General features: G+C 46.0%; 1 protein-coding gene and 2 long non-coding RNA genes across 6 annotated transcripts; 2 read left to right on the top strand and 1 right to left on the bottom strand.

The window, feature by feature from the left end:
• Positions 1–10: 10 nt before the first annotated feature.
• LOC124667477 lies at positions 11–6,709 on the bottom strand. Of its 3 annotated transcripts, none has more exons than XR_006991307.1 (11): positions 6,563–6,709; positions 6,312–6,484; positions 5,223–5,327; positions 4,998–5,096; positions 4,681–4,757; positions 4,095–4,228; positions 3,260–3,335; positions 2,214–2,497; positions 2,003–2,124; positions 1,760–1,914; positions 11–525 (listed from the first exon to the last, which is right to left on the bottom strand). It is a non-coding gene; the product is annotated as an uncharacterized LOC124667477 (long non-coding RNA). The 3 variants fall into 3 exon arrangements; XR_006991308.1 differs by having other exon boundaries at positions 11–418; positions 6,563–6,708; XR_006991306.1 differs by having other exon boundaries at positions 11–1,914; positions 6,563–6,707.
• An 8,865-nt stretch (positions 6,710–15,574) lies between these two features.
• On the top strand, positions 15,575–19,267 carry LOC124661740. Of its 2 annotated transcripts, none has more exons than XR_006990277.1 (5): positions 15,575–15,654; positions 15,743–15,847; positions 16,562–16,738; positions 17,232–18,070; positions 18,779–19,267. It is a non-coding gene; the product is annotated as an uncharacterized LOC124661740 (long non-coding RNA). The 2 variants fall into 2 exon arrangements; XR_006990278.1 differs by lacking the exon at positions 18,779–19,267 and adding an exon at positions 18,438–18,651.
• A 521-nt stretch (positions 19,268–19,788) lies between these two features.
• LOC124661739 lies at positions 19,789–23,692 on the top strand. Its single transcript, XM_047199620.1, has 5 exons — positions 19,789–19,865; positions 21,648–21,827; positions 22,022–22,124; positions 23,064–23,108; positions 23,185–23,692. The coding sequence occupies exons 2-5, from the start codon at positions 21,686–21,688 to the stop codon at positions 23,327–23,329; spliced, it is 435 nt and encodes a 144-aa protein (XP_047055576.1). The 5' UTR covers positions 19,789–19,865; positions 21,648–21,685; the 3' UTR covers positions 23,330–23,692.
• Positions 23,693–27,849: the final 4,157 nt, after the last annotated feature.

The raw sequence follows: 27,849 nt of genomic DNA, 5'->3' as shown, positions 1-27,849 counted from the left end.
CATAGGTATGTTTGAAGCATGCATGAGCTCCCGCTACTAACTCATAAGAATTAATAATTATTCATTGAGTAACAAAGGTTGCAGATGCTAATAAGGATTTAACACACTCAGCCACCTCTCGCGTATGTTACACTGGACAATGTGGATACCCCCCTGCATGCTTTCCAGGGAAGATCATCTGCCTCACTTGATATGGGAAAGTGTGTATTGCACCAATTTCATTAGCAGCGACCTGAGTAGCTAGAGCAGCAGATCTTCTCTAGAGAATGCTCGCCACCAAAACTTGATGGAAAGAGGAACAATGTCCAAGAATATCATCAGCACCAAAACAATATGGCGGGCCGAATCATAGTGAGACAATACCGCACCAAGCCAAGGCCTCATCTTTGATGCGCCTGAGTCCGAGGGAGTAAATGTCCTGCAAAAAAGAATACAGCCGATGCGTCAACACACACCTATTACTTAGTAGAAGCCTTCTCTTCCTGCTGCAAATCAAAACCAAGAAGTACAATTTCAGGTAGCGCCCTGAAATTCAATGGAGAGAACATTGTTAGGCCCAAAAAACTTTACTCGAGTTGAGTGCTGCATAGAGAAGACACCTACAAAAGAGAAATCTAGACAATTAAGAGAAAAGTCAAGCCATTTGGCTACTTGTACAGAAATAGGGAGGAAAGGCAATTAAGAGAAAAATCAAGCCATTTGGTTGAGTGTTGCTGCTTCAATTACTAATTATTAAGTACACCACTACAACATGTACACAAAGCTGATAAAACAGCTTATTAATCACACATGCTGCCAGCACAACAATAACACTGAAGAGCTCAAATAGATTTGTTCTATTCTGTGCCATCACAGACAACATAGATGTAAACCAGTTTCAATCTCCACATGCAGAATTGACATCGTTGGGTTGAGTTCTTTCAGTTCCTGGAGAGGAGAAACAAAAGCGACCCTGGATCCATGGTTTTAAAGGCGACCCAAGGAGATGGGGGGCGCCTCAACGCCTAAGCGCTCAAGGCGTGTTGCAAGGCGACGCCTTTGAGGCTGCCTTGCTGGAAACAAAGCAGCAACTAGGTAGGATGAGGAGGCTGCAGTGCTGCACCTTGTTTCCCCTCTGGAAAGGGCTGCACCAGGGGGAGGAGGACCCAGAAGCTTGGCTGGAGTTGGAGAGGCCGGCAGATGGCGGAGCAGGAGCGAATCTGGCCGGAGCTGGGGTGGTCGCGTGAGAGGAGCTCCCTCCTCTCTCCCTTCTCTCCCAATCGGTTCACCTGGTCTGTTCCCCCTCTCTCTCTCTTCTCTCTATTTCCACTATCCCTGGCCCCCAATTCCACTTCCAGCCCGCCAATTTGGGTTTTCCCTCCCGCCAGCGCAGTGTTTCCCGCGCAAGGACAGAGGCGTCCAGAAGCGATGAAAGGCAGTGATTTCACGCTTAGGCGATGAATTGGGACGCTTCTGCGACGCCTTTGGACGCCTTACGCTCAAGTCAAAGCCGACGACAACGCCTTCCAGTCTCGGACCGCTCGGACGCTTAAGCGACGCCTAAGCGACGCCTTTAAAACCATGCATGGATCAACGTTATTGCGGGCTCTATATACCTAGAACCCTGCTAGATTGATATAATAGTTTCTATCTATCTAATCTACACAATTATGCTAGGCTGCGGACTGAGAAGATACTTCAGATAACTGAATGAACAGATAAACTAGCTTGCACATGGAGTCCGAGAAATTAGGTACTAAGGATGGCGATGGTAACCAACATTGGAGAGCTCGGATGATCGCAGGCGATGGCAGGGATGTTTTCTTCACCACGATGGGGATGGGGATGGGGATGGGGATGGGGATGAGGCATTGGCGCCGAATATTATCGCAGGCCTATCCAGGGATGCAACTTAGAATAGAACACTGCATCGGCCTTCAAAAATATAGTGCCATGTTAGACTCGACGATCCAAAAACACACAAAGCACAAGGAGAAGTGGCAAGATTCACTTGAACACCGACCTTGACATTTATCTTCAGAGCAAGGCTTGCCATGATCTACTTGTTCACCTGAAACACTTACTTGGCAAAACAGCACTGGGAAAGAAGCCCAAGATCAATCTCACGCATAGGCTTCAGGTCACCTGACAGATACCAGCACAATATGATCATTAATTTGGATTGAACCTTGATCTAGTAGTACAGAAATCATCTTAACTGAAAGTTTACATACCGTAAAGTGAGCCATTGTTCAAGCTCCACGCGCTGCAGTCTGAGTATGGTCATCGCATGATGTTACAAAGCTTTCAGAGCAAAGTCAACTGATCCTTGCGCTCCACTTGATCCAGATGCATGTATATAGCCGGAAGAACAGGCTTCAGAAGCATGTCAGGGGGGGCCTGAGGCTTGGCACATGAAACCCAGTTCGTGACAGAATCCAGTGGCAACACCGTCTTGCATGTTTCGAGCGAAATTCACACACATCCAGCTCTTGAGTCTACCACCATTGACCATTTACTATATGATGAAAAATGAAAATGTGCAGCAAGTCTTGAGATAAAATAAGCAAATGGCATATACTTGAGTCAGATAACAACTAAATAAAATTTTAGTTTAAGAAGCTCCAGGTCCAACAATCTAAGTTACAGTATCAGAGAACACATGAATAGGACCAAACAATCTAAGTTACTAGATCAGTGAACACATGAATATAGAGCATCTATTTGATTAAGAAGCTCTAGATCCAACAATCTAAGTTAGAAGATCACAGACCAGAGGAATAAAGATCAGAGAACACAAAACATACAAACTGACCACAATCTAAGTTTCGGTTCACAAATATTACACAACGAGGGGTTAAATAATTTGCTCTGATGATGATAAAAATGTTCCCTTTTCTTCCTAAATCACGATCTTACTATGGACTTGAAATTGTAAACAATGACCTGAATGGTTCCTTTTCTAAATAGAGAAAAAAACTCAACTTCCTCTAGGCATGGTACTTCTCTAGATGTAGTAGACAAGGAAAACAATTAAACCATGGAGTGTTAGGATGAAAATATATAGTTATCAATCCAAGAAGAAGGCCACACAATACCAACCAGTGGTATTCACACCCACTTAACAGGGCCAGTACCTCTAATAATAACCAGGAAGACGTATCAATTCATTCAACATGAACATGCTTTGGCCTTTGGAGTGGATTCAAAGCCAACACAAGAATGCTCCCTATGTACAGCAGGATTAAGAAATGTTGCGTAAATTGCCTTCATATCATACCTCTTAGTACCATACATGGTTCTTGAGATTCAGTAGGAACGCCTTGGTCATGTGCTCAACGGCTTCCTCTATTTCCCTGCCAAGTAACAACAGATTATAAAAACAAAACAGAGTTGGTCCGAACTTTTTTGTCACTCAAACCAGAACAAGTCAATATTTAACCATAACCGCTAAAGCAGAGCAAGTAAATATTTTAACCAAAACCACTAAATCTACATGCTGTCCTAATAATTCTTGGTAGTGGCATGTCAGTCAACTAAAAATGCCAGATCAATACTATCATATATAAGTAACAGTGAAAGACCCAAATTGGGTATATACAAGAACCAGGAACATGAGTATAAGCTCTAACATGACATCAACAAGATCATGCATTTGTGTAATAAACGTTTTGATCAATGAGAAAAGGCAAAACCAATGAAAAATAATGTTCCATGATCCGACCCACCATCATCAATCCCGAAAATAACTTCAAGATCTATGAACAACAAAATGATTAAAAAAAATCATTGGATAAGATCCATCAAGAGAAATCCAACACAGAAGTTATCACCAAATCTCAGCTTTAAAACCAACTATGTCCACATTGGACGGACCATTTAGTCTATTAGTACGAATTAATAGTGAACACAAAATCTGTAAACCAATATAAGTTTTAGTACCTACAAGACAACTTATTCAGTTGTTATGTTGAAACCATATTTGATTTAATATAAAAAATGAGGCATGTTTAACTATACTGTTTTTGCAATGACCTGAAAGGCATTTTTTACTAGCACACACAGTCCAAGGCGTTTTGTGCAACTAAAACAAACTACAGGAAAAACATAATCACCTTCATCTACATGTCGAGATTGAGAAGTTCATTCACTCTGCATCCAACTCCTCAGGAGGACAGCTCCACATACAAAGAGTCACAACATTTTGAACTCAGGAAGCTCTCCAAGCATTGCTGCTATTGTGACTGACCTATGAACCAGGGGTAACAAGAACTTTAAGTGAGTTGGCTCAAGGTAATGCATAACAGGGTAAAACAATTTGCTCTGATGATGATAAACATGTGCCCTTTTCTTCTAAATTGTAAACAATGACCTGAATGGTTCATTTTCTAAATAGATAAAAAAACTCAACTTCCTCTAGAGATGATACTTCTCTAAATGAGTAGACAAGGAAAACAATTAAACCATGGAGTGCTAGGATGAAAATACATAGTTATCAATCAAAGAAAAAGGCCACACAATAAGAACCAGTGTTATTCACACCCACATAACAGGCCAGGACCTCTAATAACCAGGATGACTTGCCAATTCATCCAACATGAACGTGCTTTGGCCTTTCGAGTGGATTCAAAGCCAACACAAGGATGTTCCCTATGTACAGCGGGATTAAGAAACGTTGTGTAAATTGCCTTCGTATCATACCTCTTTGTACCATATATGGTTTTTGAGGTTCAGTTGGATCGCCTTGGTCAGGTGCTCAACGGCGTCCTCCGGGTTCACTGCCAAGTAACACCAAGCACATTATAAAAACAAAACGGAGCTGGTCTGAACCTTTTCGCCACTCAAACCAGAGCAAGTCAATATTTGACCATAACTGCTAAAGTAGAGCAAGTAAATATTTACCCAACCAATAAATCTAGCCGCTGTCCTAATAAGCCTAAGTAGTGGCAATTAAATGTTAATCAACTAAAAATGCCAAACCAATACTATCATATATAACTTGGACAGAGCAGCTAGACCTGCAGCTCTGCCATCAAGCCTCCAAGACGGCCAAGGTCACCAGAAGTCGCCAAGAGCCACCGTGGCGCCATCTCTTTCTTCTCAGCTTCGGTAGGCCCCTATCACACATGTGAAGATGATAATTATAGGGTAATTCTAGTGAGGTGCAGTATGAACATTTAAGTAAGATGAGCTGCAAGACGAACTTGACTGCTAGAAAATGTTGTATGAACAAGATTCAGTACCTGGGATTGATGTGTGGAAGATTGCCACCACAAGGTTCCGCTTCAGGAGCAGACTGAGGCATTTGATGGCTGTAGTCATGAGCTTCATATGCATGATAAAATGCCCTGCTCAACAAATATAGTTAAGTACAAAACTACATAAACAGCAAAAATTATATGTCAAACTAGTATGATGAGATCTAAAACTCTGTAATATTATGAGGATTCCAGGATGCAGCAAACAGTGGCAAAACTACAGATCACAATATCCGTACAGTAACATCAAACTTTATTCTCAAGTACCATCATGAGAATTCTAAATTTTTGCCACAGAGCACGTTGAAACAAGCACAGCACCAGCCAAATTACTGCAGTCTAATAATACTCAGCACGATCATTTATACATGTACAGAGTCATCCAATTAGTAAAACATGATTAAGAATTAGCTAGTTCATCTAGCATGGTAAATATAAGTATTTTCACCGACTGCAATTGCTAGAAAATGACCAAGGCATGATTTTTTTTTAAAAAAAAAATAGGACTAGTTTCAGGTTTGTCAAATAGGACTGATTGGTCTGGTTAGATTTACGCAAAAGGAGCAACATGAACACACCAAACCCTTAGAATTGTCTTGCTTCGGAAATGTTCAGCTACAAAACATACATTCCCGTGATGAGCAATTGGTTCCTATACATGACATCATTGCTGGCATACAAAGATTGATAAGTTGGCCATTGTGGTAGTTACGCCAGCGTATAACCGCAAAAAGACCAACTATTAGGAACAGGGCTACAAAGTGAGCCAGCGCCCCCAACCGACATCGGCCTAACAACGATTGGGGCTGCGGCTGCGCCGACGCCGTCGACGCCACCGGCATGTATAACAACACACGGGTGCTGAGCCGCGATGGCTCTCCTCGGTCAGTTGGATATCCACCCCATCTGCGAATGCACAGGGTGAGCGTAGCGTTCGGTGTGATCCAGCAAGTCGAGAAATACTGCAAGGTCGAAATGGAAGTTGCTGGGGCACTAGACGCACACAGAGAGGGCAGGCGGGCTTCTTTGCAGCTGGTGGAGCGACTAGAACGGAACAGGGGGCAAAGAAGGGACCTTTAAATTGGTGGACGTCATCTGACCGGACGAGCTCCTCCTTGGCCGTCGAGGTCGGAGTGGACGAGCCGTTTTGCGTGGTCGTCGGCCATCTCCGGACGCCGACCGGCCTCTTCTTGGCCTTGCAGCAGGAGGAGCTGTGGGTAGGCCGTCCTTGATCTGCTTCTGCTTACCTGCACGGGGCAGGGGTAGGGGGATGACGAAATTAATCGGGGTGTGGACGCGGAGAGGGGACGGGGTCCGGAGGTTACCATGGCGGGTGAGGTCGACGCGGTCGCTGTGGTCGCTCCACCCTGATGCAGCGCCGGCCGGATTCAGCCTTGGCTGTTGGTTGGTCGCCCATGGGTCCCGCGCCCGTCAAGTCGGTGATGCGGAGGATTGGGGGCACGTACATCTGCGGCGAGACGGCGGCGCCGCAGTTCCAGCCGCTGCGAGGTCTCGCCGGAAGGGTGGTCGCCGGAGCGGGATGGGCCGCGTCGACGGCGGGACGCCAGGGTTCCGCCCGCGTGTGGGCGCGATTGAATGCGCGACGGACTTGGTCGGCCGGCTAGGGTTCTGCGAGGGGGCGCGATTGAATGCACCGGAGCTGCGGTGGTCGGCGACGAGCAGGGTTGGGTAGGCTGCGGTGGTCGGCGCGGGGTTGGGAGAGAAAATGTTGGTTGGGAGAGAAAGCCGAAGATTTTGCTAAATCTGAACTGTACCAAATATTTAGCCAAACTAAACGGACCCAAAATGCAGGAACGCAATAAGTATACTTGCAACCAATACGGACTACCAAACCAACTCTCAGTGCCGTCCAATCTTCGGAAATTTGACACGAATTCTCTCCGGTGATTTGTTCCTTAATTTTACTCTCCTTCTCTGGCAACGCAATAACTAGCATTCCTTCTCCGCTGCAGCCAAATTACTGCTTTCCAATATTGCACCACGATTATATTAAGGAGAGGTTGCAGCGAAAATTACTACGTACTACTTTCCAAATCTTGCTGATGCCGGAAAATCTCCCGGTACTTAAAATCGTGGTTTCTTGTTGCACGAAATCTCTCCTCATCAAGAGACACATATAAAGCCATTCCTTAATTCACGACGAGGCCAACCAGTCCGTATTTACCATATTTTGGGAATTTGATTGACGGCTTATATCAAGGAAGGACGTCGATCATCCATAGCTTTAACTGCTCCCGGTTTTTTCAGGATAAGGTGGAAAGGGAAGCAGGGGTAATTTCGCGGCGACAAAAACAATTCACCCGCGCCTAATTGAAAAATAAATATGCGCCTTCGTTCCCATTCGAGGGAAATTAACATAAAATGTTAACCTAAAAACATTAACCGCTAACCTAGAATGTTTATTAATACAAAACAAAATTCATAAATGTAACAAATCATATGGCTCAAATTCAAACACATCGAAATTCAAATCCATCAATAAAGGCACAACTAAGATTCTGCACCGAGACACCAGCGACGATGCGTATCCTCGTTCATAATCATTAACACATGCATGTCCAAATCAGCCGCAGATAAATTTAAAAACAAGCAAAATAAAAATAGACTCACCTACTTATTCCGTGGAACACCTCGGCGGCGGAGGAGGTGTGAACCGCGGCCGACGGAGTTGAGTCGGGGCATAGGGGTGAGAGAGAAGACCGTCGGAGTTGCGCGATGATTGGATGCTGACGTAGATGTCGCGGAAAAGCAGTCTTAGCGGTCGTCGCTCTTCGCCGCGTCCGGATACTAATCGTCGAAGACGAAAAAAGCTTGGGGGTACGTTCCAAGGATGACTATCTCCGCGGCGGTCGATCTACGACGTCTCCATCGATCCTCCAACGCCGGAATATTTTATTTGTGTTTTAGTTTAGCGGAAGAGGGAATTAGGGATATAGTAGAGTAATTAACGGTCTTTATTTTTTTGGTTGGCTATTAACGTATTTGGCGCTCTTGTACGTGTTGATTAATCTGCGCCTATGTTAATGCGTATATTTTCGGGCTCCTCGAAAATATCTCCTCATCAAGAGCCACATAAAGTCATTCCTTAATTCACGACGCCAATCAAGAGCCGATCTTTGGAATGTCTATGATTAAGGAGAGGTTGCAGCGAAATTACTATACTTTCCAATCTGTTGGTAAAATCATGGTTTCTAGTTGCATGCAATCTCGGTAAAGTCATTTCTTAATTCACGAGGCCAATTAAGAGCCGATTTTTCACAAGCCCACAGCTTTAGCTGCTCCCGGTTTTCGATATTTTGGGAATTTGACGAGGAGTGCCAAGAAAGGACGCCGTCCACAGCTTTAACTGCTCCCGGCTTTCCAGGACTGTGGAGATAGAAGCAGGGGCAATTTCGCGACGACAAAAAAATCACTCGCGCCTAATCCAAAAAAAAATATGCGTCCTTGTTCCCGTTCAAGGGGAATTAACATAAAATGTTAACTTAAAAACATTAACCGTTAACCTAAAATGGTTTTAATACAAACCAAATTCATAAATGTAATAAATCATATGGCTCAAATTCAAACACATCGAAATTTAAATCCATCAATAAAGGCACAACTAAGATTCTGCATGGAGACACCAGTGATGTGTATCCTCGTTCATAATCATTAACACATGCATGTCCAAATCGTCGTCGTCTTCCTCCTCCTCCTCCCCCTCCGAAGAGAAAAAAGAGTTGTCGAAGATCATCTCCGTCAACCTCTTCATCTATAGGCAGCAGTCAGTCGCAAAGAAATTGGAAAATAAGCAAAATAAAAAAGACATATCTTAGTTACTCCTCGGAAGTGGAGAAGGTGGGAACCACGGCGCATATGGGTGAGAGAGAAGACTACCGGGGGTTGCGCGATGATCGGATGCCGACGTAGAGGTCGCGAAAAGCGGTCTTAGTGGTCGTCACTCTTCGCCGCATCCGGATACTAATCGTCGAAGAAGAAGAAAAACTTGGGGGGTATGTTCCAAGGACGCCTATCTCCGCGGCGGTCGATCTACGACGACTCCATCCTCCAACGAGTGGCATTTTTCAACAACCTAGTGCTGTGCGCATCACACCTTCCTCTTGGGGTTCCCAACGGACGTGTCATCTACGCGCATCAAGACTGTTTTCTGTTTGATGCGCGTAGATGACACGTCCGTTGGGAACCCCAAGAGGAAGGTGTGATGCGCACAGCACCTAGCTCATCTAGGTGCACGCTAGAGGATCAAAAGGGAATCTTTTCCTAAATTTTGCTCCACTAAATCTTTTGGCACCTCGCATAGAGATGCTCTAAGTCATGCAAACACAAAGAATCTCAAAAGAGGTCAAGTTATTACAAGAGTTGGGGCAGTGACATTCAAATTGGAATGTCACCCTAATGTTTCTTACCGGCTGGTCCTATTTGTGAAGATGGTGCCGCTTCCGGGTTGTATATTTGCCTTTCCTCTTTACATCACCATTATAGACCCATGTTAGGACCTCATGAAATAGGGAAACGGTTCTGACCCTCCCTCATGTTATCTAAGGCGAAAACCTGTTATGTGGACCTCACAATGTCTGCCCCTAGTTTTCCAACAAAAGTGGTGATTCCATGTGGCCTTTTCCATTTGATTGTGTTATGATAGGTCATACGAACATGGCGAGCCCACAATGATGCCATTTTTTTTGACCAAGGGACTATGGTGCGAAACCCCCACAACATTTTATTAGAACTCTGCCCCTTTACAAAAGTTCAAAGATATACACAAACAATAAAAGAAAGGAAGATTATTTCAGTCCATGATTAGAAAATTCTAGTGTGCTTGTCCTTGATCCAATGAACATGCAATGTGGACTCATGAGTAAAACTTCCACGAGACTTGGGCTAGTGACCTTGAAAATGGGGAATTGACATTATAAGTCTAAAATCTTCGGCGAGAGAATAATATTTGTGAAGACGGTGCCACTCTATAGTTGTCGATCGGTTATTCATGCATACTGTCATTATATACCAACATTGGGACTCCTTGCAAGAGGGGAATATTACTGACGTTCCCTACTCTTTGAGACGAAACCCCCATTAGTGGGCCTCGTGTCATCTACCCCATTATTTTCCATCAAAAGTGGTTATATTTTCATGCGACTTTTCTCTTTGTTTCAGTTGGGAAATGTCATAAGAACATGAACCATATAAAATTATGTCAAATTATATATACAAACAATAAAATAAAGGAAGATTAATTCAATCCAAGATTTGAACATTTATGAGTCCTTGTCCTTGACCCAATGCACATGCAATGTGGCCACGAGAGTGGCCGCGAGACTTAGGCCACTGACCGAGAAAATGGGGGCTTGACATTATATGTCTAAAATCTTCGGCGAGAGAATCATATTTTTGAAGCAGGTGTCACTCTATAGTTTTCGATCGGTCATTCATCTTCATGCATACCGTCATAATATACCAACATTAGGACTCCATGCAAGAGGGGAGTGCTACTGACCCTCCCTCACGCTTTGAGATGAAACTCCCACTAGTGGGCCTCGTGTCATCTACCCCATTATTTTCCTTCAAAAGTGGTTATATTTCATGTGAGTTTTCTCTTTGTTTCAGTTGGGATAAATCATAGGAACATGAACCATGTAAAAATATGTCAATTCATTACAAGAGTTGGGTCGGTGTCCTCAAAGTTGTAGTTTAGCACTATAAGTCGAGGATCTTCATGCAGGGTAGTCTTGTTTGTGAAGCAAGTGCCACTTTTGCGTTGCGTATTTCAAGAAGAACGATGTTTAGTGGGTGCCGTGACATCTACCCCCATAATAAGGCCATTTTTTTGTTTACCAAGCGTCTGTGGTGCGAAACCCCCACAACATTTTAGTACAACTCCGCCCCTTTACAAAAGTTCAAAGATATAGAAACAATAAAGAAAGAAAGATTATTTCAGTCAAGGATTTGAAAAATCTAGTGTGCTTGTTCTTGAGTCAATGCACATGCAATGTGGCCTCATGAGTGAAAATTTCGCGAGACTTGGGTTAGTGACCTTGAAAATCTGCGCTTGACATTATATATAAAATCTTTCGCGAGATAAACATATTTATGAAGCAGGTGCCGCTCTATAGTTGTCGATCGGTTATTCATCTTCATGCATAATGTCATTATATACCAACATTAGGACTCCATGCAAGAGGGGAGTGTTACTGACCTTCCCTACTCTTTGAGAAGAAACCCCCATCAGTGGGCCTTGTTCCCATTAGTGGGCCTTGTGTCATCTATCCCATTATTTTCTGTCAAAAGTAGTTATATTTCATGCGACTTTTCTCTTTGTTTCAGTTGTGATAAGTCATAGGAACATGAACCATGTAAAAATATGTCAATTTATATATGCAAACAATAAAATAAAGGAATATTATTTCAATCCAAGATTCGAAAATTTCTGAGTCCTTGTCCTTGACCCAATGCACATGCAATGTGGCCTCAAGAGTGACCGCGAGACTTGGGACACTGACGTGGAAAATGGGGGCTTGACATTATATGTCTAAAATCTTCAGCGAGAGAATCATATTTTTGAAGCACGTGCCACTCTATAGTTGTCGATATGTTATTCATCTTCATGCATATCACCATTACATACTAACATTGGGACTCCATGCAAGAGGAGAGTGCTACTGACCCTCCCTCGTGCTTTGAGACGAAACCCCCATTAGTGGGCCTCGTGTCATCTACCCCATTATTTTTCGTCAAAATTGGTTATATTTTATACGACTTTTCTCTTTGTTTTAGTTGGGATAAATCATAGGAAATTGAACCACGTAAAAAGATGTCAATTTATATATACACAAACAATAAAAGAAAGGAAGATTATTTCAATCCAAGATTTCAAAAATTCTGAGCCTTGTCCTTGACCCAATGCACATGAAACGTGGACTCATGAGTGACCGCGAGACTTGGGCCACTGACCTGGAAAATGGGGGCTTGACATTATGTGTCTAAAATCTTCGGCGAGAGAATTATATTTTTGAAGCAGGTGCCACTCTATAGTTGTCGATCGGTTATTCATCTTCATGCATACCATAATTATATACTAACATGGGGACTCCACGCAAGAAGGGAGTGCTACTGACCCTGCCTCACTCTTTGAGACGAAACTCCCACTAGTGAGCCTCGTGTCATCTACCCCATTATTTTCCGTCAAAAGTGGTTATATTTCATGCGACTTTTCTATTTGTTTTAGTTGGGAAAAGTCATAGGAACATGAACCATGTAAAAATATGTCAATTTATATATACAAACAATAAAATAAAGGAAGATTATTTCAATCCAATGTTTGAAAATTTCTGAGTCCTTATCCTTGACCCAATGCACATGCAATGTGGCCTCATGAGTGACCCTGAGACTTGGGCCACTGACTTGGAAAATGGGGGCTTGACATTATAAGTCTAAAATCTTTGGCGGGCGAATCATATTTGTGAAGCAGGTACCACTCTATAGTTGTCGATCGGTTATTCATCTTCATGCATCCCGTCATTATATACAACTATTGGGACTCCATGTAAGAGGGGAGTGCTACTGACCCTCCCTATGGCTCTGAGACGGAACCCCCATTAGAGGGCCCTGTGTAATCAATCCCATTATTTTCTGTCAAAAGTGGTTATATTTCATGTGTCTTTTCTGTTTGCTTCATTTGGGGTAAAAAGATGTCAATTTATATATACAAACAATAAAAAAAGGAATATTATTTCAATCCAAGATTTGAAAATTTTAGTGTGGTTATCCTTGACCCAATGCACATGAAATGTGGCCCCATGAGTGAAACTTCCGCGAGACTTGGGCTAGCAACCTTGAAAATGTGGGCTTGACATTATACGTCTAAAATCTTAGGCGATAGAATCATATTTGTGAAGGTGGTGCCACTCTATAGTTGTCGACCGGTTATTCATATTCATGCATGCCATCATTATATACCAACATGGGGACTCCATGCAAGACGGGAGTGTTACTGGCCCTCCCTCAATGCAACGCTGCCGCCGGATCTCGGCGCGATGAGCCTCAACTCGAAGCTTCTTCCACCCTCTCCCGTGGTGACCGTGTCTCCCGGGGCGGGCAGAGGTATGTCGAGTTCCGCCCCAAAATTTAGTCACCGGGGCCGAGGGAGACGAAGTTGAAGAAGACAATCCACCGCAACACCCTCTCGCCACCGTCCACTGCCTCTCCATCGCCCGATGTCGAAAACTCGAACGGTGCCCTAGCGTTCTCGATGATGGATCTTCAAGTTAAGAAAATTATATCCTCGAAACCATTGAATTTGTGCGCGGAAATTAATCTCCGATTTTGAAGAACCGGCGATTCTTCCTTCATGGATCTCTTAGAGGAGCTTGACATTGCCGATCCTCCACTCGCTCCGGTTGGCGGTAACGTGTGGGGGATGATGTTGACAGTGAGAGGGATGAAGCGACTGGGGGGAACGATGAGGTGGTCGAGGTCGATGTGGGTAAAGTGAAGAGAAGAAGGGCCGTTAACTACACCATGATAGAAGATGCAACGTTGTGCCAAGCTTGGGCGGCTGTGGGGATGGATGTGGTGTTCGGCACGGATCAAAACGGGAAGCGGTATTGGCAACACATCAAAGATAAGTTTCATAAAAATCATGCCTTCACAACACAAACCACTCTTGACATCTATCTCCCAGCGGCACTGCCACGCCAAAATCGGCCTAGTCTAGGTGGCAACTCACATCCAAGGTCTATACAACAAGGAGAAGAATAAAAAAGAGAACTAAATGGTTATGGCGAGGATGGCCACATGGACTTCAAAGTTCCCTAGTAGACGTCACTTGGCCATGTCGGGGGTGATCGGTTCTGGCCTAGATGAGGTCGAGAAAGAATAGATCCAATGCGGTCGAGGGCAGTGGCAGTCGAACCATGCGGCAACCAGACTTGGAGCACTGCGGGAGGTCTAGCGAGGTAGATGAACAATTGTTGGACGCTACTACTCATTCGGTACCCCCAAAGAAGGACGAGACGACCGACATGGAGAAAAATAGTTAGTATCTATCATTTCACATCTCGTCTTGTCGCCACACTTTTTTATTGAAAGAAATACGATAGGGGAAGCCCCTAGTCGCCGCACATTATAGGGGTCCTTCTTTTATATATGCATGGAAGCAACTACTACAATTTATTTCATGTGTCAACTCATTGTTGTGTATTATTATTTTATGTGACGGTACATCGAAAAGCGGAGAAGCCAAAGATAGATAAGACTAAGAAAATTTGCCCATGATACGGCTCATGGTATGATAGCGCAAGACCTCCACCGCCGTAGATGCAAGCTTGTTTTGGAACTAAACTCAGATTATCGGAAAGTAAAAAAAGGAAAAGTAGTTTGGCGGAGATATTTGATTTCTATATAATTTCGATGTGTGATTTGGATATGATGGTAGGACAAGTGAAATCAATTTCATCTCAGAATTGTCTTATTTGAAATTGCTGAATGAATATAATATCACTATTATTATTACTTAGTATGTGCTAATGATTGCTTGTCCTTGATGGCGGCGATGCAAGTTGAGAAAATACAGGCGCCCACATAAAGGAAGGAGCATAACTGCCCCAAGAAAATCAAGGAATCCACTCGGAATTACAACGCCATTTGTATTGAAGCATAGGCCGATGGGCGCTCGGATGGAAAGCGACTAGCATGCTGCTGAGTGGGCGAATTTGATTGGGTGGAGGAATGGGGGAGGACTGTTTATTGACCCGCTCTTTATTTTTCCTCCCAAAATGATGCGAGACATTAATTAACTTGCCTTGCCAGGCTGCGTATTTATTTTCGTCCCAAAATAAAGAGCTCCGCGATTTATGGGGAGGTTGATTATGTGCTTTGATGGATGATTTTGGCTGGAGGAATTCAGGAGGCTGCCATTATTTTCTATACCAAAATGATGCCTGGCATTAGTTAACTTGCCTTGTTATGCATGATGATTTTTTGGATTAGTATGCGTCCCAAAATTTGGTGGGCATGTGTCACGGTAGTACTACTAACCACCACTCACCACCTACCCACCAGAGAAGCGGCGGCGCGGCTGGCGTGCTCGCCGGCGCCGGCGCCGGCGTGCATCGGCCTCTCCGTGGCCGGCGTGCATCGGCCTCTCCGTGCGCGCGGCTCCGTCGAGCTCGCCCGACCGACCGCGTCGTGCGCGTGGCTGGGGGTCTGCGCTGCACTCCTCCACGACGGCGGCGAGTTGCCGGCCACCATGACGCGGCGGCGGCGGCGGGCCGTCGTCCGCCATCTCACCCGTTCGCGAGCCGAAGCAGGGGCGACCAGCAGCGGAGATGGCTCCGTCCTGGGCGTCTCCTCCGGCGTGCTCGCCGGTAACGGCGACCCCCGACGCGCGCAGCTGCAGGTACTCCTCCAACTAGTCCTCCTTGCTCTGTTTCCAGCGCCGCCCATCCCGCGATTGGTTCCACCCATGACCCGCTCCTCTCTGCTAGTGTTTCCCTGTGCACGGGGACTCGGATCTTGGAGACACTGGATCGAGTTCGCTCACGAACAGGCCTGCACCTTTCTCTCTGTTTACACGCGCTGCAAAATATTCAGTTAAGTGTACGCGCTGCAAATCTGCCCATGAGTGTCCACCCAGTATTTGCTACTAGTTACTTTTTGATTGATTAGAGTTGTTCCTATCGCTCCAATACTACTAGTCCGTGATGAAGGACAAATTTATTTGTATACATGTGTAATGCAAACTGATCTGCCCGTGTGAGTGTTCCTGGTCAGGTGTGATTGACTACTAGATTCCTGTGAACTAATAAAGATTTGCTGTTCCCGTGTAGTACTACTGCTGTTCACGGTTTTTCTCTGTTCCTTCGGTACAGAATAGCATTTGCTGTTCAAGCTCGGTTTCACATCGAGAATCGCCGAAACTTTCCAACATGTACTAGTAGGATTGCTCTGCTATAAATCGTGAAACGCCGTTATGCTAGTTTTTTCATCATAAATGGTTGAGCTTTGGTTGCTGATCCGTGTTATGCCTGTGTCCATGTATTTATCCTGGCAATCCCAGTCTTGGAAAGGAATATAAAGTTCCATTATTATTTGGCATATATCAGACTCTGATCTGTCCATAAAATGCATTAGAAAATTTTAAACTGAATGTTTGTTTGTTGCTGATTCATTCTAGCTTGGTTGGTATTATTTCGCATGTCCTACAGATTACTTGTACTGCACTGCGCTATAAGTCTTGACATTAATATCTTCCTGAGCTTGTGTTTTTTTGTATGCTCATTAGGCGTGTTGTTCTTGTCATGCAGGTTCGAGGCCGTGATTCAGTTCGTCGGGCTGAACCCACTGCTCTTCTACGACGACACCCTCATCGGCACCATCACTTTTCTACAAGCAAGGATTAAGAGTCGCTTGAATTTCCCTCATGTGTACTGATGTTCCCTCCTAATATACAGCACCTTTTTGCTGTTTGGAGATTTTGCCAGGTGAGAATATTGAGCGTATTTGTGCTGGTGTAAGATTTTCCTGGGGAATCGAAAGATTGGGAGATACCATGGTCATCTTTTTATCTTTCTTGCTGTACATGTTCTTCTGACGATCTTCTTCTTTTGAGATAATTGCTTTTGTTTTGAATTATGTGTTGTTTTCTTGAACCAGATTGGTTAGGTTTTCTTGCCGCTTTTAATTTTATCTTGTAAAATTTGAGCTTATAGGTAATATGGGCTTATGATGATTGTTGGCTAATTAGTAAAAGCTTCCTTTGACTTCATAAAAAGCTCTTTTCTGTTACTCTTGTCTTTGATTTGATTTAGCTGAACTAGTACATTTGTTTCTTAAGGAATAATCTTAACTGTCCCTGGTTTTCTTATCATGGATTATTTACTTTACCATGATAAGCATTTAATCTCTAATTATGTAGGATCAGAATGCATTGAGATTTTTGTCTAACTGGACCTCTGTTTGGCAATGTTTGTGCAGGGTGAAAGTTTGGATACTGTTGGTGAAGGGCTTGAAATTCTGAAAAACATGGTAGCTGCTGATATAAATTCGGTTGCTTTTTTCTAGTTGAACGATGGTAGGAATCACATGAATTTTACTCTTGTGGTGCTTCCGGCTTCCCTGCTCCATTTGCTATTTTGGTATATTCCAAGATGCATAATCTGAGATGATTCCTGTAGATTTTATTTCATGTGTTTCATTTGATGGTCATTATAATTACCAAACTTGCTAGATGCAGATTAATATTGTGAAGTATATATAGTCCATTAAAATCATAATATTTTCTCGAACCGAACCAGTTCGAAAATGATTGCTATTCATTGAATCTTTGTGCTTGTGATTTGACATAATTTAATATTGATGCCTTTTTCTTGCTCCACTTTGTTTCTTGATTTAGCTGAACTAGTACATTTGTTGTTTCTTAAGGAATAATCTTAATTGTCCCTGGTTTCTGTATCATGTATTATTTAGATTACCATGATAAGTATCTGTACTTATGTAGGATCAGAATGCACATACATTTGTTTTTGGTTCCTTATTTAGTTTGGTATATGTACTTGAGCATCTCTGTGAGTATAGGTGCATGCACTGCTTGTATGATCCAATCGTCGCATGGTTCCGTTTGATCCAATCGTCGCGCGCTTCCGCGATCATGCTTGAACTGTTGTGTACAATATCGTCGCCTTATTATTTTGCAGTCCTTTCGAAATATCTGTATTTGCTTTGCTTATCATGCTCTGTTTATTTTGTCTGAGGATAATGAGGAGGACTGAGCGACCGTAGTGGCCCCTTCTTCTTCGACTCCATGTGTTTTATGGGTTAGTATCTAGCTCCTCTCTATGATTTCCTAGTCTTGTGTAGTATTTATAGGCCTCAAATATAGGTGAAGTTTGCTTTCTTGGATATAGTGGATTCTGTCAAATGAAGCTTAAATTTATGGCAGATTTTCTTGACCTGTGCATATTTGGATGCCAAATGAGTTGGTCTTGTGCGACTTGCTCACTGTATTTTGCTGCTATGTTATCAATGCGGATGTTTGAGAATTTAGAGGATTCCATGCCGAATTTTTTCGTGACCTGATGTAGCTGATTCATTAGCTCAAGGATGTGTTGGCAACCGTGTCTTTGTTTTCTACTGTGTTATCATCGCGGTTTGAGTAAATGATTAGTAGTGTGTTGTATTCAGGTTGCGGTACAAGAGCTAGAGCCCCAGGAAGCTGTCAGTTTAGAATGATTTAAGCCTCTACTTCATACATGCAATAGTTATCTCTGTTTTCCTGTTACAGATGGCTAGCCTGTAGAAGCATGTATTGCTGCCTGTTTCTCTCTGTATACTTGTACAAGTATCAATTGCAGTTTGTTGCAAATGCACAGAGGCTTGGTCCGTGCCTGTTTAGTTCTGTTGGCCTGATCTGTAGCTGTTTGTTCTATATCTGGTCTGCACCATTTTAAAAGATGTTGTGTTATTTTTATTTCAGACCTGATAGATTCTTCTACTTTATGTATTTGTGCATCCGTGTTCGGTAGGGTCTTGGCCTTGCTCACCGAAGTCCCTCGCAGACGTGCTTGGCGCTGGTAGCGTCGGCTTGCCTCCGGGTGCTTAGGTAAAGCCGTTCTGGCTCTGGTGGTGCATCAGGTAGACATCGATGTATGTATCTGTTTGAGCCCATTGATGGCCTAGAGTCTCCAGTTTTGTAGTTGATCATCTGCTAGTAGGGGAGCGGATGGCCGTCCTGGTGTTGAGGAGGCCTCGCTGGGGCGTTTGCGTTTGCGACCTTGGTGGTCGGGTGGCGCTGCTGGCTGCTGTTTGGAAGATTGGAACGGCCACGGCATATTGTTGTAATGATGATGGATTCATTTGCGTGTTCATTTTGTTTGCTGACTTGCATGGGTGGGTAGTCTTGGCCTGAATGTACTAGAAAATCTGGGAAGGCCATGTGGAAAATTGGAATGAATGGGCCTGTGTTGTTGTCTGGTTTTCGTGTGAAATAAAACGATGGAGGATGAAATTGCATTTGGCTTGGGCTTGACCAAAAATTGGAGGGCGCCAGGCTGGCAGTCTTATGCGTCCAAGGCATGCAGGGATGGAATGGACCAAATCGATGGATCATTCCAAGGAATTCTTAGCAAAACGGGAAACTCAGGGAGACTTGTTTCGTGTTGGAGTACCTTGCATAGACGGAAGGCCACGTCACCGAATGCATGACTCCGTGTTGCCAAAATCACAAGAGGAAAGAAAAAGGACTTGACCCGAACTCTGTGACTCGGTCGTTCCCCATCTCGGTCTGCCCCCGCTGTCTTGTTCTCCCCCTTCCGACGCTCCTGCCGGCCGCCGTCCTGTCCCCGTGCCTCTGCCGTCCTCCTCCGCAGCTCGTCCCACCCCGAGTGTCGGTGGTCCGGCCGTACCGGCTCCGACGATGACGGCCTCCCTCTTTGGCAGGCTGCGCGGCGTCAGCTACCTCCTGCTGCTCCCGGCCGAAGGTATGCCGGTCCAGCGATACCCGACCCCTTCAGGTGCGCCAGCGCTGCCTGGAAAGGGAGGCCGGTCTCCCTTCTCGACGCACGGACCACCTACCTGCCGAGGACGGCGGGCTCCTGCTGCTGCTGCATGCCGGTGAGCACCACCTCTCGGTATCATTCGTTGTTTTTTATGAAAATAATAAAATAGTTCGTATACATCATTTAGAAATATCTCCTATTTTCCCTTAATTTCAACACGTACGCACTAGGCAAGGTATTGTTTCCGGTCAAGATCTTGGGATAATTAATTCCTCTTTTTCCTCCACTCTTTCCTATTTTCCAGCGAGAGAAGAAAATCTCACGACAGTCAACAGTGATCCTGCAGGTACCTCCACATGTTCGGACATGGAAGTTAATATTTTTTACTAAAGGATAAAGGATTTATATGTGGAAATTAATTAATTTCTAGGAGAGAAGAAATAGGCTTAATTATCTGCAACCTAATTATGGGGAACAAAATTCTAGGAGAATTAACTCCTCCCTGATTATGTGCAGCTTCCTTATAATTGCCCCAGCGTTTCTCACGCACACAAAGGTCAAAGAAAACACAAAACATTTGTCTCTGCCGCCGTCCGGCGCCTCCTTGCCGGATGGCTGTCATCGCTCACCTGTGACCCCGCTCCCGGCGCTGTCTGAAGAGCTCGTGTTCCCTAACCTGAGCGGGATGGACAGCTGAACACTTCATCTCTGAACCTGGTACAGTAAGAAAAAACGAACCCGATGTTTATGATTCTGTACATGTGTCTCATAGACATAGGGAGGCCATCTTCACCAATTTTAATGGATGAGACGTACTAGTTCCCTAACCTGGGCAATTTTAACTGAACTTCATCTCTGTAAACTTTGCATCTCTTGAACCTGCTTGTCTTGGCGCTGCTAACTGAGTTTGCATCTCTGTAAACTTTGCATCTCTGATCCTGCTTGTCTTGGCGCTGCTAACTGAATTTGCATCTCTGAACCTGGTTGCCTTGGTCCAACCACGACAGTAAAGGTCCACTCATCCCTCCCATTCACTCGCAGACAATCCCAAATCCTGCACAACACCTCTGCCGCAGCCGCTCAACTCGCCGGCGGTCGCCTCGTCTCCCCCAACTCCGGCACTTCATCCCCTCTGTGGCTCTGTCCCCGTTCCTCCTCCACTTGCTCCACCCACACCAGGTCGACCGACACCGCCCAAGACCCGCTCATGGGAGCCGCGATGCTGCCTGGGAGCCATGGCATCGCGCCCGGCTTGTTCGCCGGTGCAGCGCACGCGGCGCCGCCGAACTCGCCTGGCCGCGTCACTCGTATGCCGAGGCGGTTCGGTCCGTCGTCTTCACGCCAGCGAGGGGTACGGTACCGGCCACGAGGGCGTGCCGGTGGCCGCGAGGTGAGCCATGGAGGTCCTTCTTCCGACCATCGCACGCCGCGGCGTTGGAGTTTGCCTGCAGCCTCACTGCCGACGGAGTGTCTGCTACTGCAGGATACTCTGCAGTTGACGGCCAGGACAGGAATTCTCTGAACCTGACCAAGTCTGCTACGTATGCACTACCAGCGTATTAGTTCGTTCAGATAAGTGAGCTAGCTAGATGAGCTGTGTTTGTGGGTTGATTTTGGAGACCATGCGCACTTGATGTTCAGATAAGTGAGTCATTTGTTACATGTGTACGTGACAGATCTTGCAGAAAACCCATCGGAATCCATTGTTGTTTTATAGTTTCGGGTATTATCCTTATTTTAAAGAGCCTAGATGTATTACAACGCACCATATGGCCTGCGTGATAAGAGTTCACATCATCTCCTAGTCGTGCATAGAATAAGCGTCTTCATTATTCTGGTTTGGTTTTGAACTTGTGATCATGTTACTGATTGTTGTTTGTTCTTGATTGCATTATAGGCAAGTTGGTGACTCTGGTTTCTCATTATCATCATCCGATGTACCACAACTCCAATGGGCCTACAGAACACCTAGCTCTGGTCCGCGCGGCCGCCACTAACATCAGGATGCTACTCGTCACCTCTGGTTCGGATGGGGCGAGTGGGAGAGGTCGTCCAGCACCATCTCCATCTCAAAAAGGTCCACTCGTTACTCTGATATGCTTTTTCTGCTCTAACTTGGTGCACCAGCATATTACAATCAAGGGACTATAAAATTCGTCAAAACACATTTATATATGTGAGCCATCCCATGTACTTCAGTATTTGCATGTCTATGTAGTATATCTTGGTTTAAGATGGTATGCAGCGCCGCTTCTCGTAGTTGGATTGCAGGTTCGGTCAGGGGCGAAGTTGGAGTCCGCGAGGTTGCAATGTCATGTATCGTGTCTTATTCAGGGAACGTGAACAATACCGGCGACTCCAGGTATTTGGCAATGTATGCCTGCTTGTCATACCTGTCATTCTTGAGACCCTGATAAGCGATAAGCAGTAGGAGCAGCTTTCTCTATTTCTTGTGCCATAGTAGTACATGGAGTGCATTTTCAGACTCTAGTTAGTGGGTCATGTTATTCTTCTCAAGTTACCTTTTTTTAGTGAAGCTCATTTAAACATGGTTCTGCAATGTGGTCAAGATGAGAAGTGTTGTGCTCTGTATATATAAAATAAAATGGATGAAGCATGCATGGATTGGTTCCTTGCTCATGTAGTCATGTTGATGGATCTTGATGCTTCTTGTTTCTCTTCTTATATGGATCTTCTCCCATGCCTTTATAATTATTTGTTGTTGATGGATCTGGAAGGTTATGTCATGGATGGATGAGGGTGGGTTCATGCAACACTATTTTTCATTGGTTTGCTTATTTTCCTCGTTGAAAGTTTTATTGAATGAAAGCTTTCTGCCAGTCTAGGAGTATTTGATTTTGTTGATTACCTATTGATCAAAACGAATAATTAGTCAACTATGGATACTTTTCTGCATGCCAGATGGTAAGCTCGATTGTTAATCATGGAGTAATTATATATGCCAGATGGTAAGCTTGATTTTCTTCCTTTTGGAACAGTGACCACATTTTCTACATTTAATTTGTCACCACATTGCATTTTCTGTGTTAGACCATTTATCAATGCATTATGCCCTGAATCTGGATACACATATGAACTGATTGCTGATACAAAATATTTAAATGAATATTTTAATCCTGACTTCATACGCATTTAATCTTTAACAACTAATGGCATATCCTATAGTTGACTGAAACCTGACTTTCGATAGTTAACTGAATACACATGAGGACTATCAACTGTCAAATTTTACTACTCCTACTCCTACTCCTTCTACTGTTTTTGCTTAAACGGTTTTAGTGCTCTCTTGCAGGTGGAGTGCAACTGAGTGGTGTAGTGGAATTGGGATCCAACAAAGGTGGAGTGCTACTGAATTCAAACATAAATGTGGCAGATGGCAGGTCACTAATCTTGATTTTTCAATTATGTTGCAGTGTTGTTTGGCCGGAGCCGGAGACGAACATGGCGGAGGCTCCGGAGCAGCAACTCTACTTGTTGGTGGCGGGAGCCTGGAGCAGCACCTCAAGTGGGGCAAGTTGCGCGGGGTCGGAGTTGAAGACTAACCTGGCTTCCTGGTGACCCGTGGATCAAGGGGACATGGATCTGGCCTGAGGAGGCAATGATGGGCGCAACGACAGCCTAGGTGGGAATTGTTGGGCAGCGACAACCCGGGGAGGAGCTGGTGGCGCAGCGGAGACCTACTGGATCTGGCGTACTGGGGCGCAGCGGAGAAGCTTACTTGCTTGCTGTATGGTGATTGTTGCCCTGCATTTATGCGACTTCTGCCTGGAGCCAGCATTTGAAGCAATGGCTCCAGTTTACATTTGTATTCACATACTTGGTGGCATTGGTTAATTAAAGGCAAACAACCATCGTCAAGCACGAATGATCCTGTGACATTATTTTGTGGGCGTGACTTTGTGAGACAAATTTGTTTTCTGATTTCTTATCTTGTGATGATCACTAGAACAATATTGTCATATGTAGTGGGTGCGGTTTATTTTGTGGCTGTGACATGCAGCTATGACTTCAAGTCAAGCCTGGAGCATCCCTAGTAGAATGAATTCAGCTGCAGCAATATTCATTTACATTTCTTCTAGTGAATTTTACTAGGTGAAGATTTGGTTCCACTTTACATTTAGCTTCAGCTGCCAGCAGTGGTTAATTAACCTGAAGCAACAACCAACTAGGGCCCTAGTGGATCATATGGTATCCACACAGGTCAATCACGAGCCGATATTTAGGTGCCAAATTAATTAGCTTTAGTACTAGTTAGCAAAGAGAAGAGCCAGAGAAAAGTTACATGTACATGCATGAGCTTGTAGGTAGTGTGCGTGAATGTAGAGCATGCCCATTTTTCGTTGGTGCACCAAGAAATGGGATCAGTGTGCAGGCTTCCGCGCCACGCCGACACGCCGATCTGGACGACGCATGTAGCTGCATCCACGCTTGTAGTGGGCAACGGCTGCGAGGTGATCATTCACTTGGACCGAAGACGCGATGCTGCTCTCCTCTGCCGCGCCGCCGGAAGACAGCCAGGGAAGCCACGGCGGCAAAGAACTAGGACAGCACCGCTAGCGGCAGCAAAGCAGCGGTCAGCCGGCACGCGCTAGCGTCTGAGAAAAAGCTAGCAAGGTAGCAGCGTGCGCGCAATCAGGCAGCATCGCGTGCGCCATGACGCGGCGATCTTCACGCCGCCGATGCATGCGGCCGGCCGACGTTGTCGCCTTGAGGTGCGACGCGGCGACACAAGCACACGGCGTCCTGGTTGGCCGACGTCGTCGCCTTGAGCTGTAACGCAGTACGAGTAAGCGTCGTCCTCCTAGCTGGCCGACGTACCCGCGGCGGCACGAGGACACGCAGACGTCGTCATCTTGAACGAGCAAGCGACGTTCTAACTGGACGACTTAGCCGCGGCGGCACGAGCAGACGCCGACACCGTTGCCTTGAGCTGCGCCGAGCACGCGACGTCCCAGACGGCCAACGTCGTCGCCTTGATCTACGCCACCACACGAGCAACGCCGTCCTAGCTGGCCGACATAGCCGCAGCGGCACGACCACACGCCGACGTTGTCGCATTGCGCGCAGGCATTTGCCGAAGTACTCGGCGGGGAGCGGCGGGGCCGGCCTCGACCGGCACTCGAAGGAGAACTGCATGTGGCTGCGCGCCGCACCGTCCACGCCCACGGAACGGCTCCTCGGGAGGCACACCCACGCCAGCGCCGACGCTGCCACGAACGACGACGGGCGCTGCTGCGTTCCTGGTTCTGCACCGCGTCCTTGATCCCGTCGATCTGGTCGCGCGTTAGCGGGAAGGACGCCATCACCGGCCGGTGCTGGCATCTCCGTTTCCGCCGTGAGCATCCTCATACCGGAGAGCGTCTTGCCGAGCAGATCATCGGGGTCGTCGCAGGCGGCGTGGTGCACGGAAACGCCGAGGCAGAGGCCGCGACCTCGAACGCGAGGAGGGGAAAAAGCCGGGGCTCATCGCAGAAGATGTTGGTCGAGCTCATCGCGCCGCCCCCCGTCAGCGAGGAGGGAAAAAAGCCGGGGCTGGACCTGGTGGCCGTCTTGGACGTCAGCACGAGCATGCGGGGCCACAAGCTCCAGAACCTCAAGGGCGCCATGAACTACGTCATCAAGAAGCTCGGGGTGAAGGACCGCCTCGCTATCATCCCCTTCGCAACGGCCGTCGAGAAGCACCGGTTCAAGCTGGCGCACATGAGCAAAGACGCCAAGCACAAGGCGACCAGCTAATTCGTCCACGGCCTGGAGGCCCACGTCGGCACCAATATCCACGCCGCGCTGGAGGCCGGCCTCAAGGTGCTTCACGATCGCGCGCGCCGCAGCGGTCTTCCTCATGTCCGACGGGCAGCAGAACCGAGGCGACGCTAGGACCGTTGCTGGCGTCGCCCATGTCACCGTCGACACGTTTGGTTTCGGCTTCGATCACGGCCCGCAAGTACGGCGGGCACATGGCTCTATCATCTAACCACGTACTTGTTGCCTCTTGTCACTGATTTGTGGTAGGGACCAAATTAATTACGATATAATTAGCATATAAAAGAGCCAAACAAAAGTCACATGTACATGAGCTCGTAGGTAGCGTGCGTGCATGTATTTCACGGCTAGGGAGAGTTGAGCATGATACAGTTGGGACGATTGAGACATACATGTTTATTGAGTCGTCGCATCGGCTGCCGCTAATGTACGTCTCTTTGGCCGTTCAGTATGACATAACATTAGCATGAAAAAACAATTATTAGGACAGAATCAATTAGCCACACAGGTCAATATGACGAGCTGATTTCTAGGTTCAAAATTAATTATGGTAATTGATATAGTTAGCAAAGAGAAAAGCCTCGTAGGTAGTGTGCTCGTGCATGTACTGTTTCACGGGCAGGAGAGCTGAGCATGATTTTCTGGCGGTTTAGTACGACATACCATTACCATGAGGAAGTAATTTTTAGGAGAGAATCAATCAAGAATTAATTGCAGGGAACCAATTCGTTGGTAGCTATGCATGCACCCGAGCAATTAATTTCTGGAATGTGATTAGCATGCAAAGGATATGCGGAGAGAATTAATCAGCAATTAATGCCGTAATGCCAGAAAATCAATCTAAGCTAGCCATGCACCCCATCGGCCTCCACGTCACCAATCAGGGAGAACACGTACACGACGTATCATTGAATCTTAGCGGTCCATCAAGTCTCTCGATCTAGCTGAGCCTATCTACACCAGAAGAGAGAACCAAAATTATCTCCATCTCATTTCGTTCCCGCCATAGGCCTCCCTCCCTTCCTCAAAATATTTGAACCTCCAACCTTAGTCTATAAATATGGGGTGGGATGCAGCCAACGCGTGCGTCGTGTGTGACGACTTAGACTTTGACTCTTTACTCGTCGAGGAGAGGAGAGTGGGCGGTCTGTCGCCTATTGAGTCTGTCGAGGCTTCCGGTTTCATGGTCATTGTGGACGGTGGCGGTAATTCTCAGATTCTTCATTTTCGCTCTGTTTCATGAATCGATACATCTATCTACCCTCGTTTGTACATCTTTGTCCATGTCGAGCTCAGATTCGTTTCCTACGAGATGCGCCGAAAAGGGAGCCTGCAGGGCTGCGCGCGGCGGCGAGGCACCGGCATGGATCGATCATCGTAGTTTTTGCGGCGGCGTAGGTCGGAGAACTGTGGTCAGTTGTTTCTTCTTTTCTTTTGGATATATTCCCGTACGTACGTACGTATCTGCAGGCTGCAGCTAGCTAGGCATGCAGAGGCGCGCGCGCGTATATGTAGTATCCTTGTACCGTGTCACGTAAACGTACGTATTGATGCGAGTGATCCCGATGGATATGGTAGCCAGCACAGCACGTAGGGATATGTTTGGGAATTAAGGAGGCAGCTGATGGATTGCGTTGTTTTGGGAATCGATCGATCGAGGCAGCACGTACCGGTATCGGTTCGTCTCGCGCGCGGGGACCCCACCCCACCTTGTTCGCGTGAAGTAGACGTAGCAAAAGGCAGGGATCGATATGCCCGCTGGTTCCGATGAGCGCGTCGCTGGAGCCGGCCAGCCTGGCAGCCTAAACGTAACGAGACGAGACGTCGTTTAGGCGCGCTGGAGCCGGCCAGGCTGGCAGCCTACTCACGCTGGCCAGTCGCGCGGGAGGTGGAGGCCGGAGTAGTACGCACGCGCGCCATCTCCTCCGAGTCCAACACAAGAAAAACGAAGAAAGGGATGGAGAGTACGGCGATGCATGCCAGGCCGGGTCAAACACAAGCACTCCTCCGAGTCCAACAGCTGGGAAGAAGCTCTCCTCTTGAAAGATTGCTCTCGTGGTTGTCCTTTCACCTAGTCATGATTACTTAGTTTGGTCTTTTGTTACAACTTCATTAACTTCCCTATGAGTCATAACTAGAAGGTGTATTTTTAGTCACTGAGTAACAGCAAGTCGTGTGCTTGAGCCAAGAGAAGTCGGGCTAGCCACTCCCGCGCGCACCTAGTGATCTCACATATCTTAATCTTTCTTTCCATGTTGCACCCTTGCCCTTGCTCATGATTCTGTATTTAATGCTTTGGTAACTTGGGCAGATTGGAA

The sequence above is a fragment of the Lolium rigidum genome, chromosome 6 (assembly GCF_022539505.1).
Source record: "Lolium rigidum isolate FL_2022 chromosome 6, APGP_CSIRO_Lrig_0.1, whole genome shotgun sequence".
Taxonomy (NCBI): Eukaryota; Viridiplantae; Streptophyta; class Magnoliopsida; order Poales; family Poaceae; genus Lolium; species Lolium rigidum.
The sequence above is the reverse complement of the archived record's forward strand: the minus strand, read 5'-3'. Positions and strand labels throughout refer to the sequence as shown.

Coding starts and splice junctions, on each gene's coding strand:
- LOC124661739 (XM_047199620.1), top strand. CDS start 21,686: ATGTACCACAACTCCAATGGGCCTACAGAACACCTAGCTCTGGTCCGC. Junction 21,828..22,021: donor ACCATCTCCATCTCAAAAAG/GTCCACTCGTTA, acceptor GTTGGATTGCAG/GTTCGGTCAGGGGCGAAGTT. Junction 22,125..23,063: donor GACTCCAGGTATTTGGCAAT/GTATGCCTGCTT, acceptor GCTCTCTTGCAG/GTGGAGTGCAACTGAGTGGT.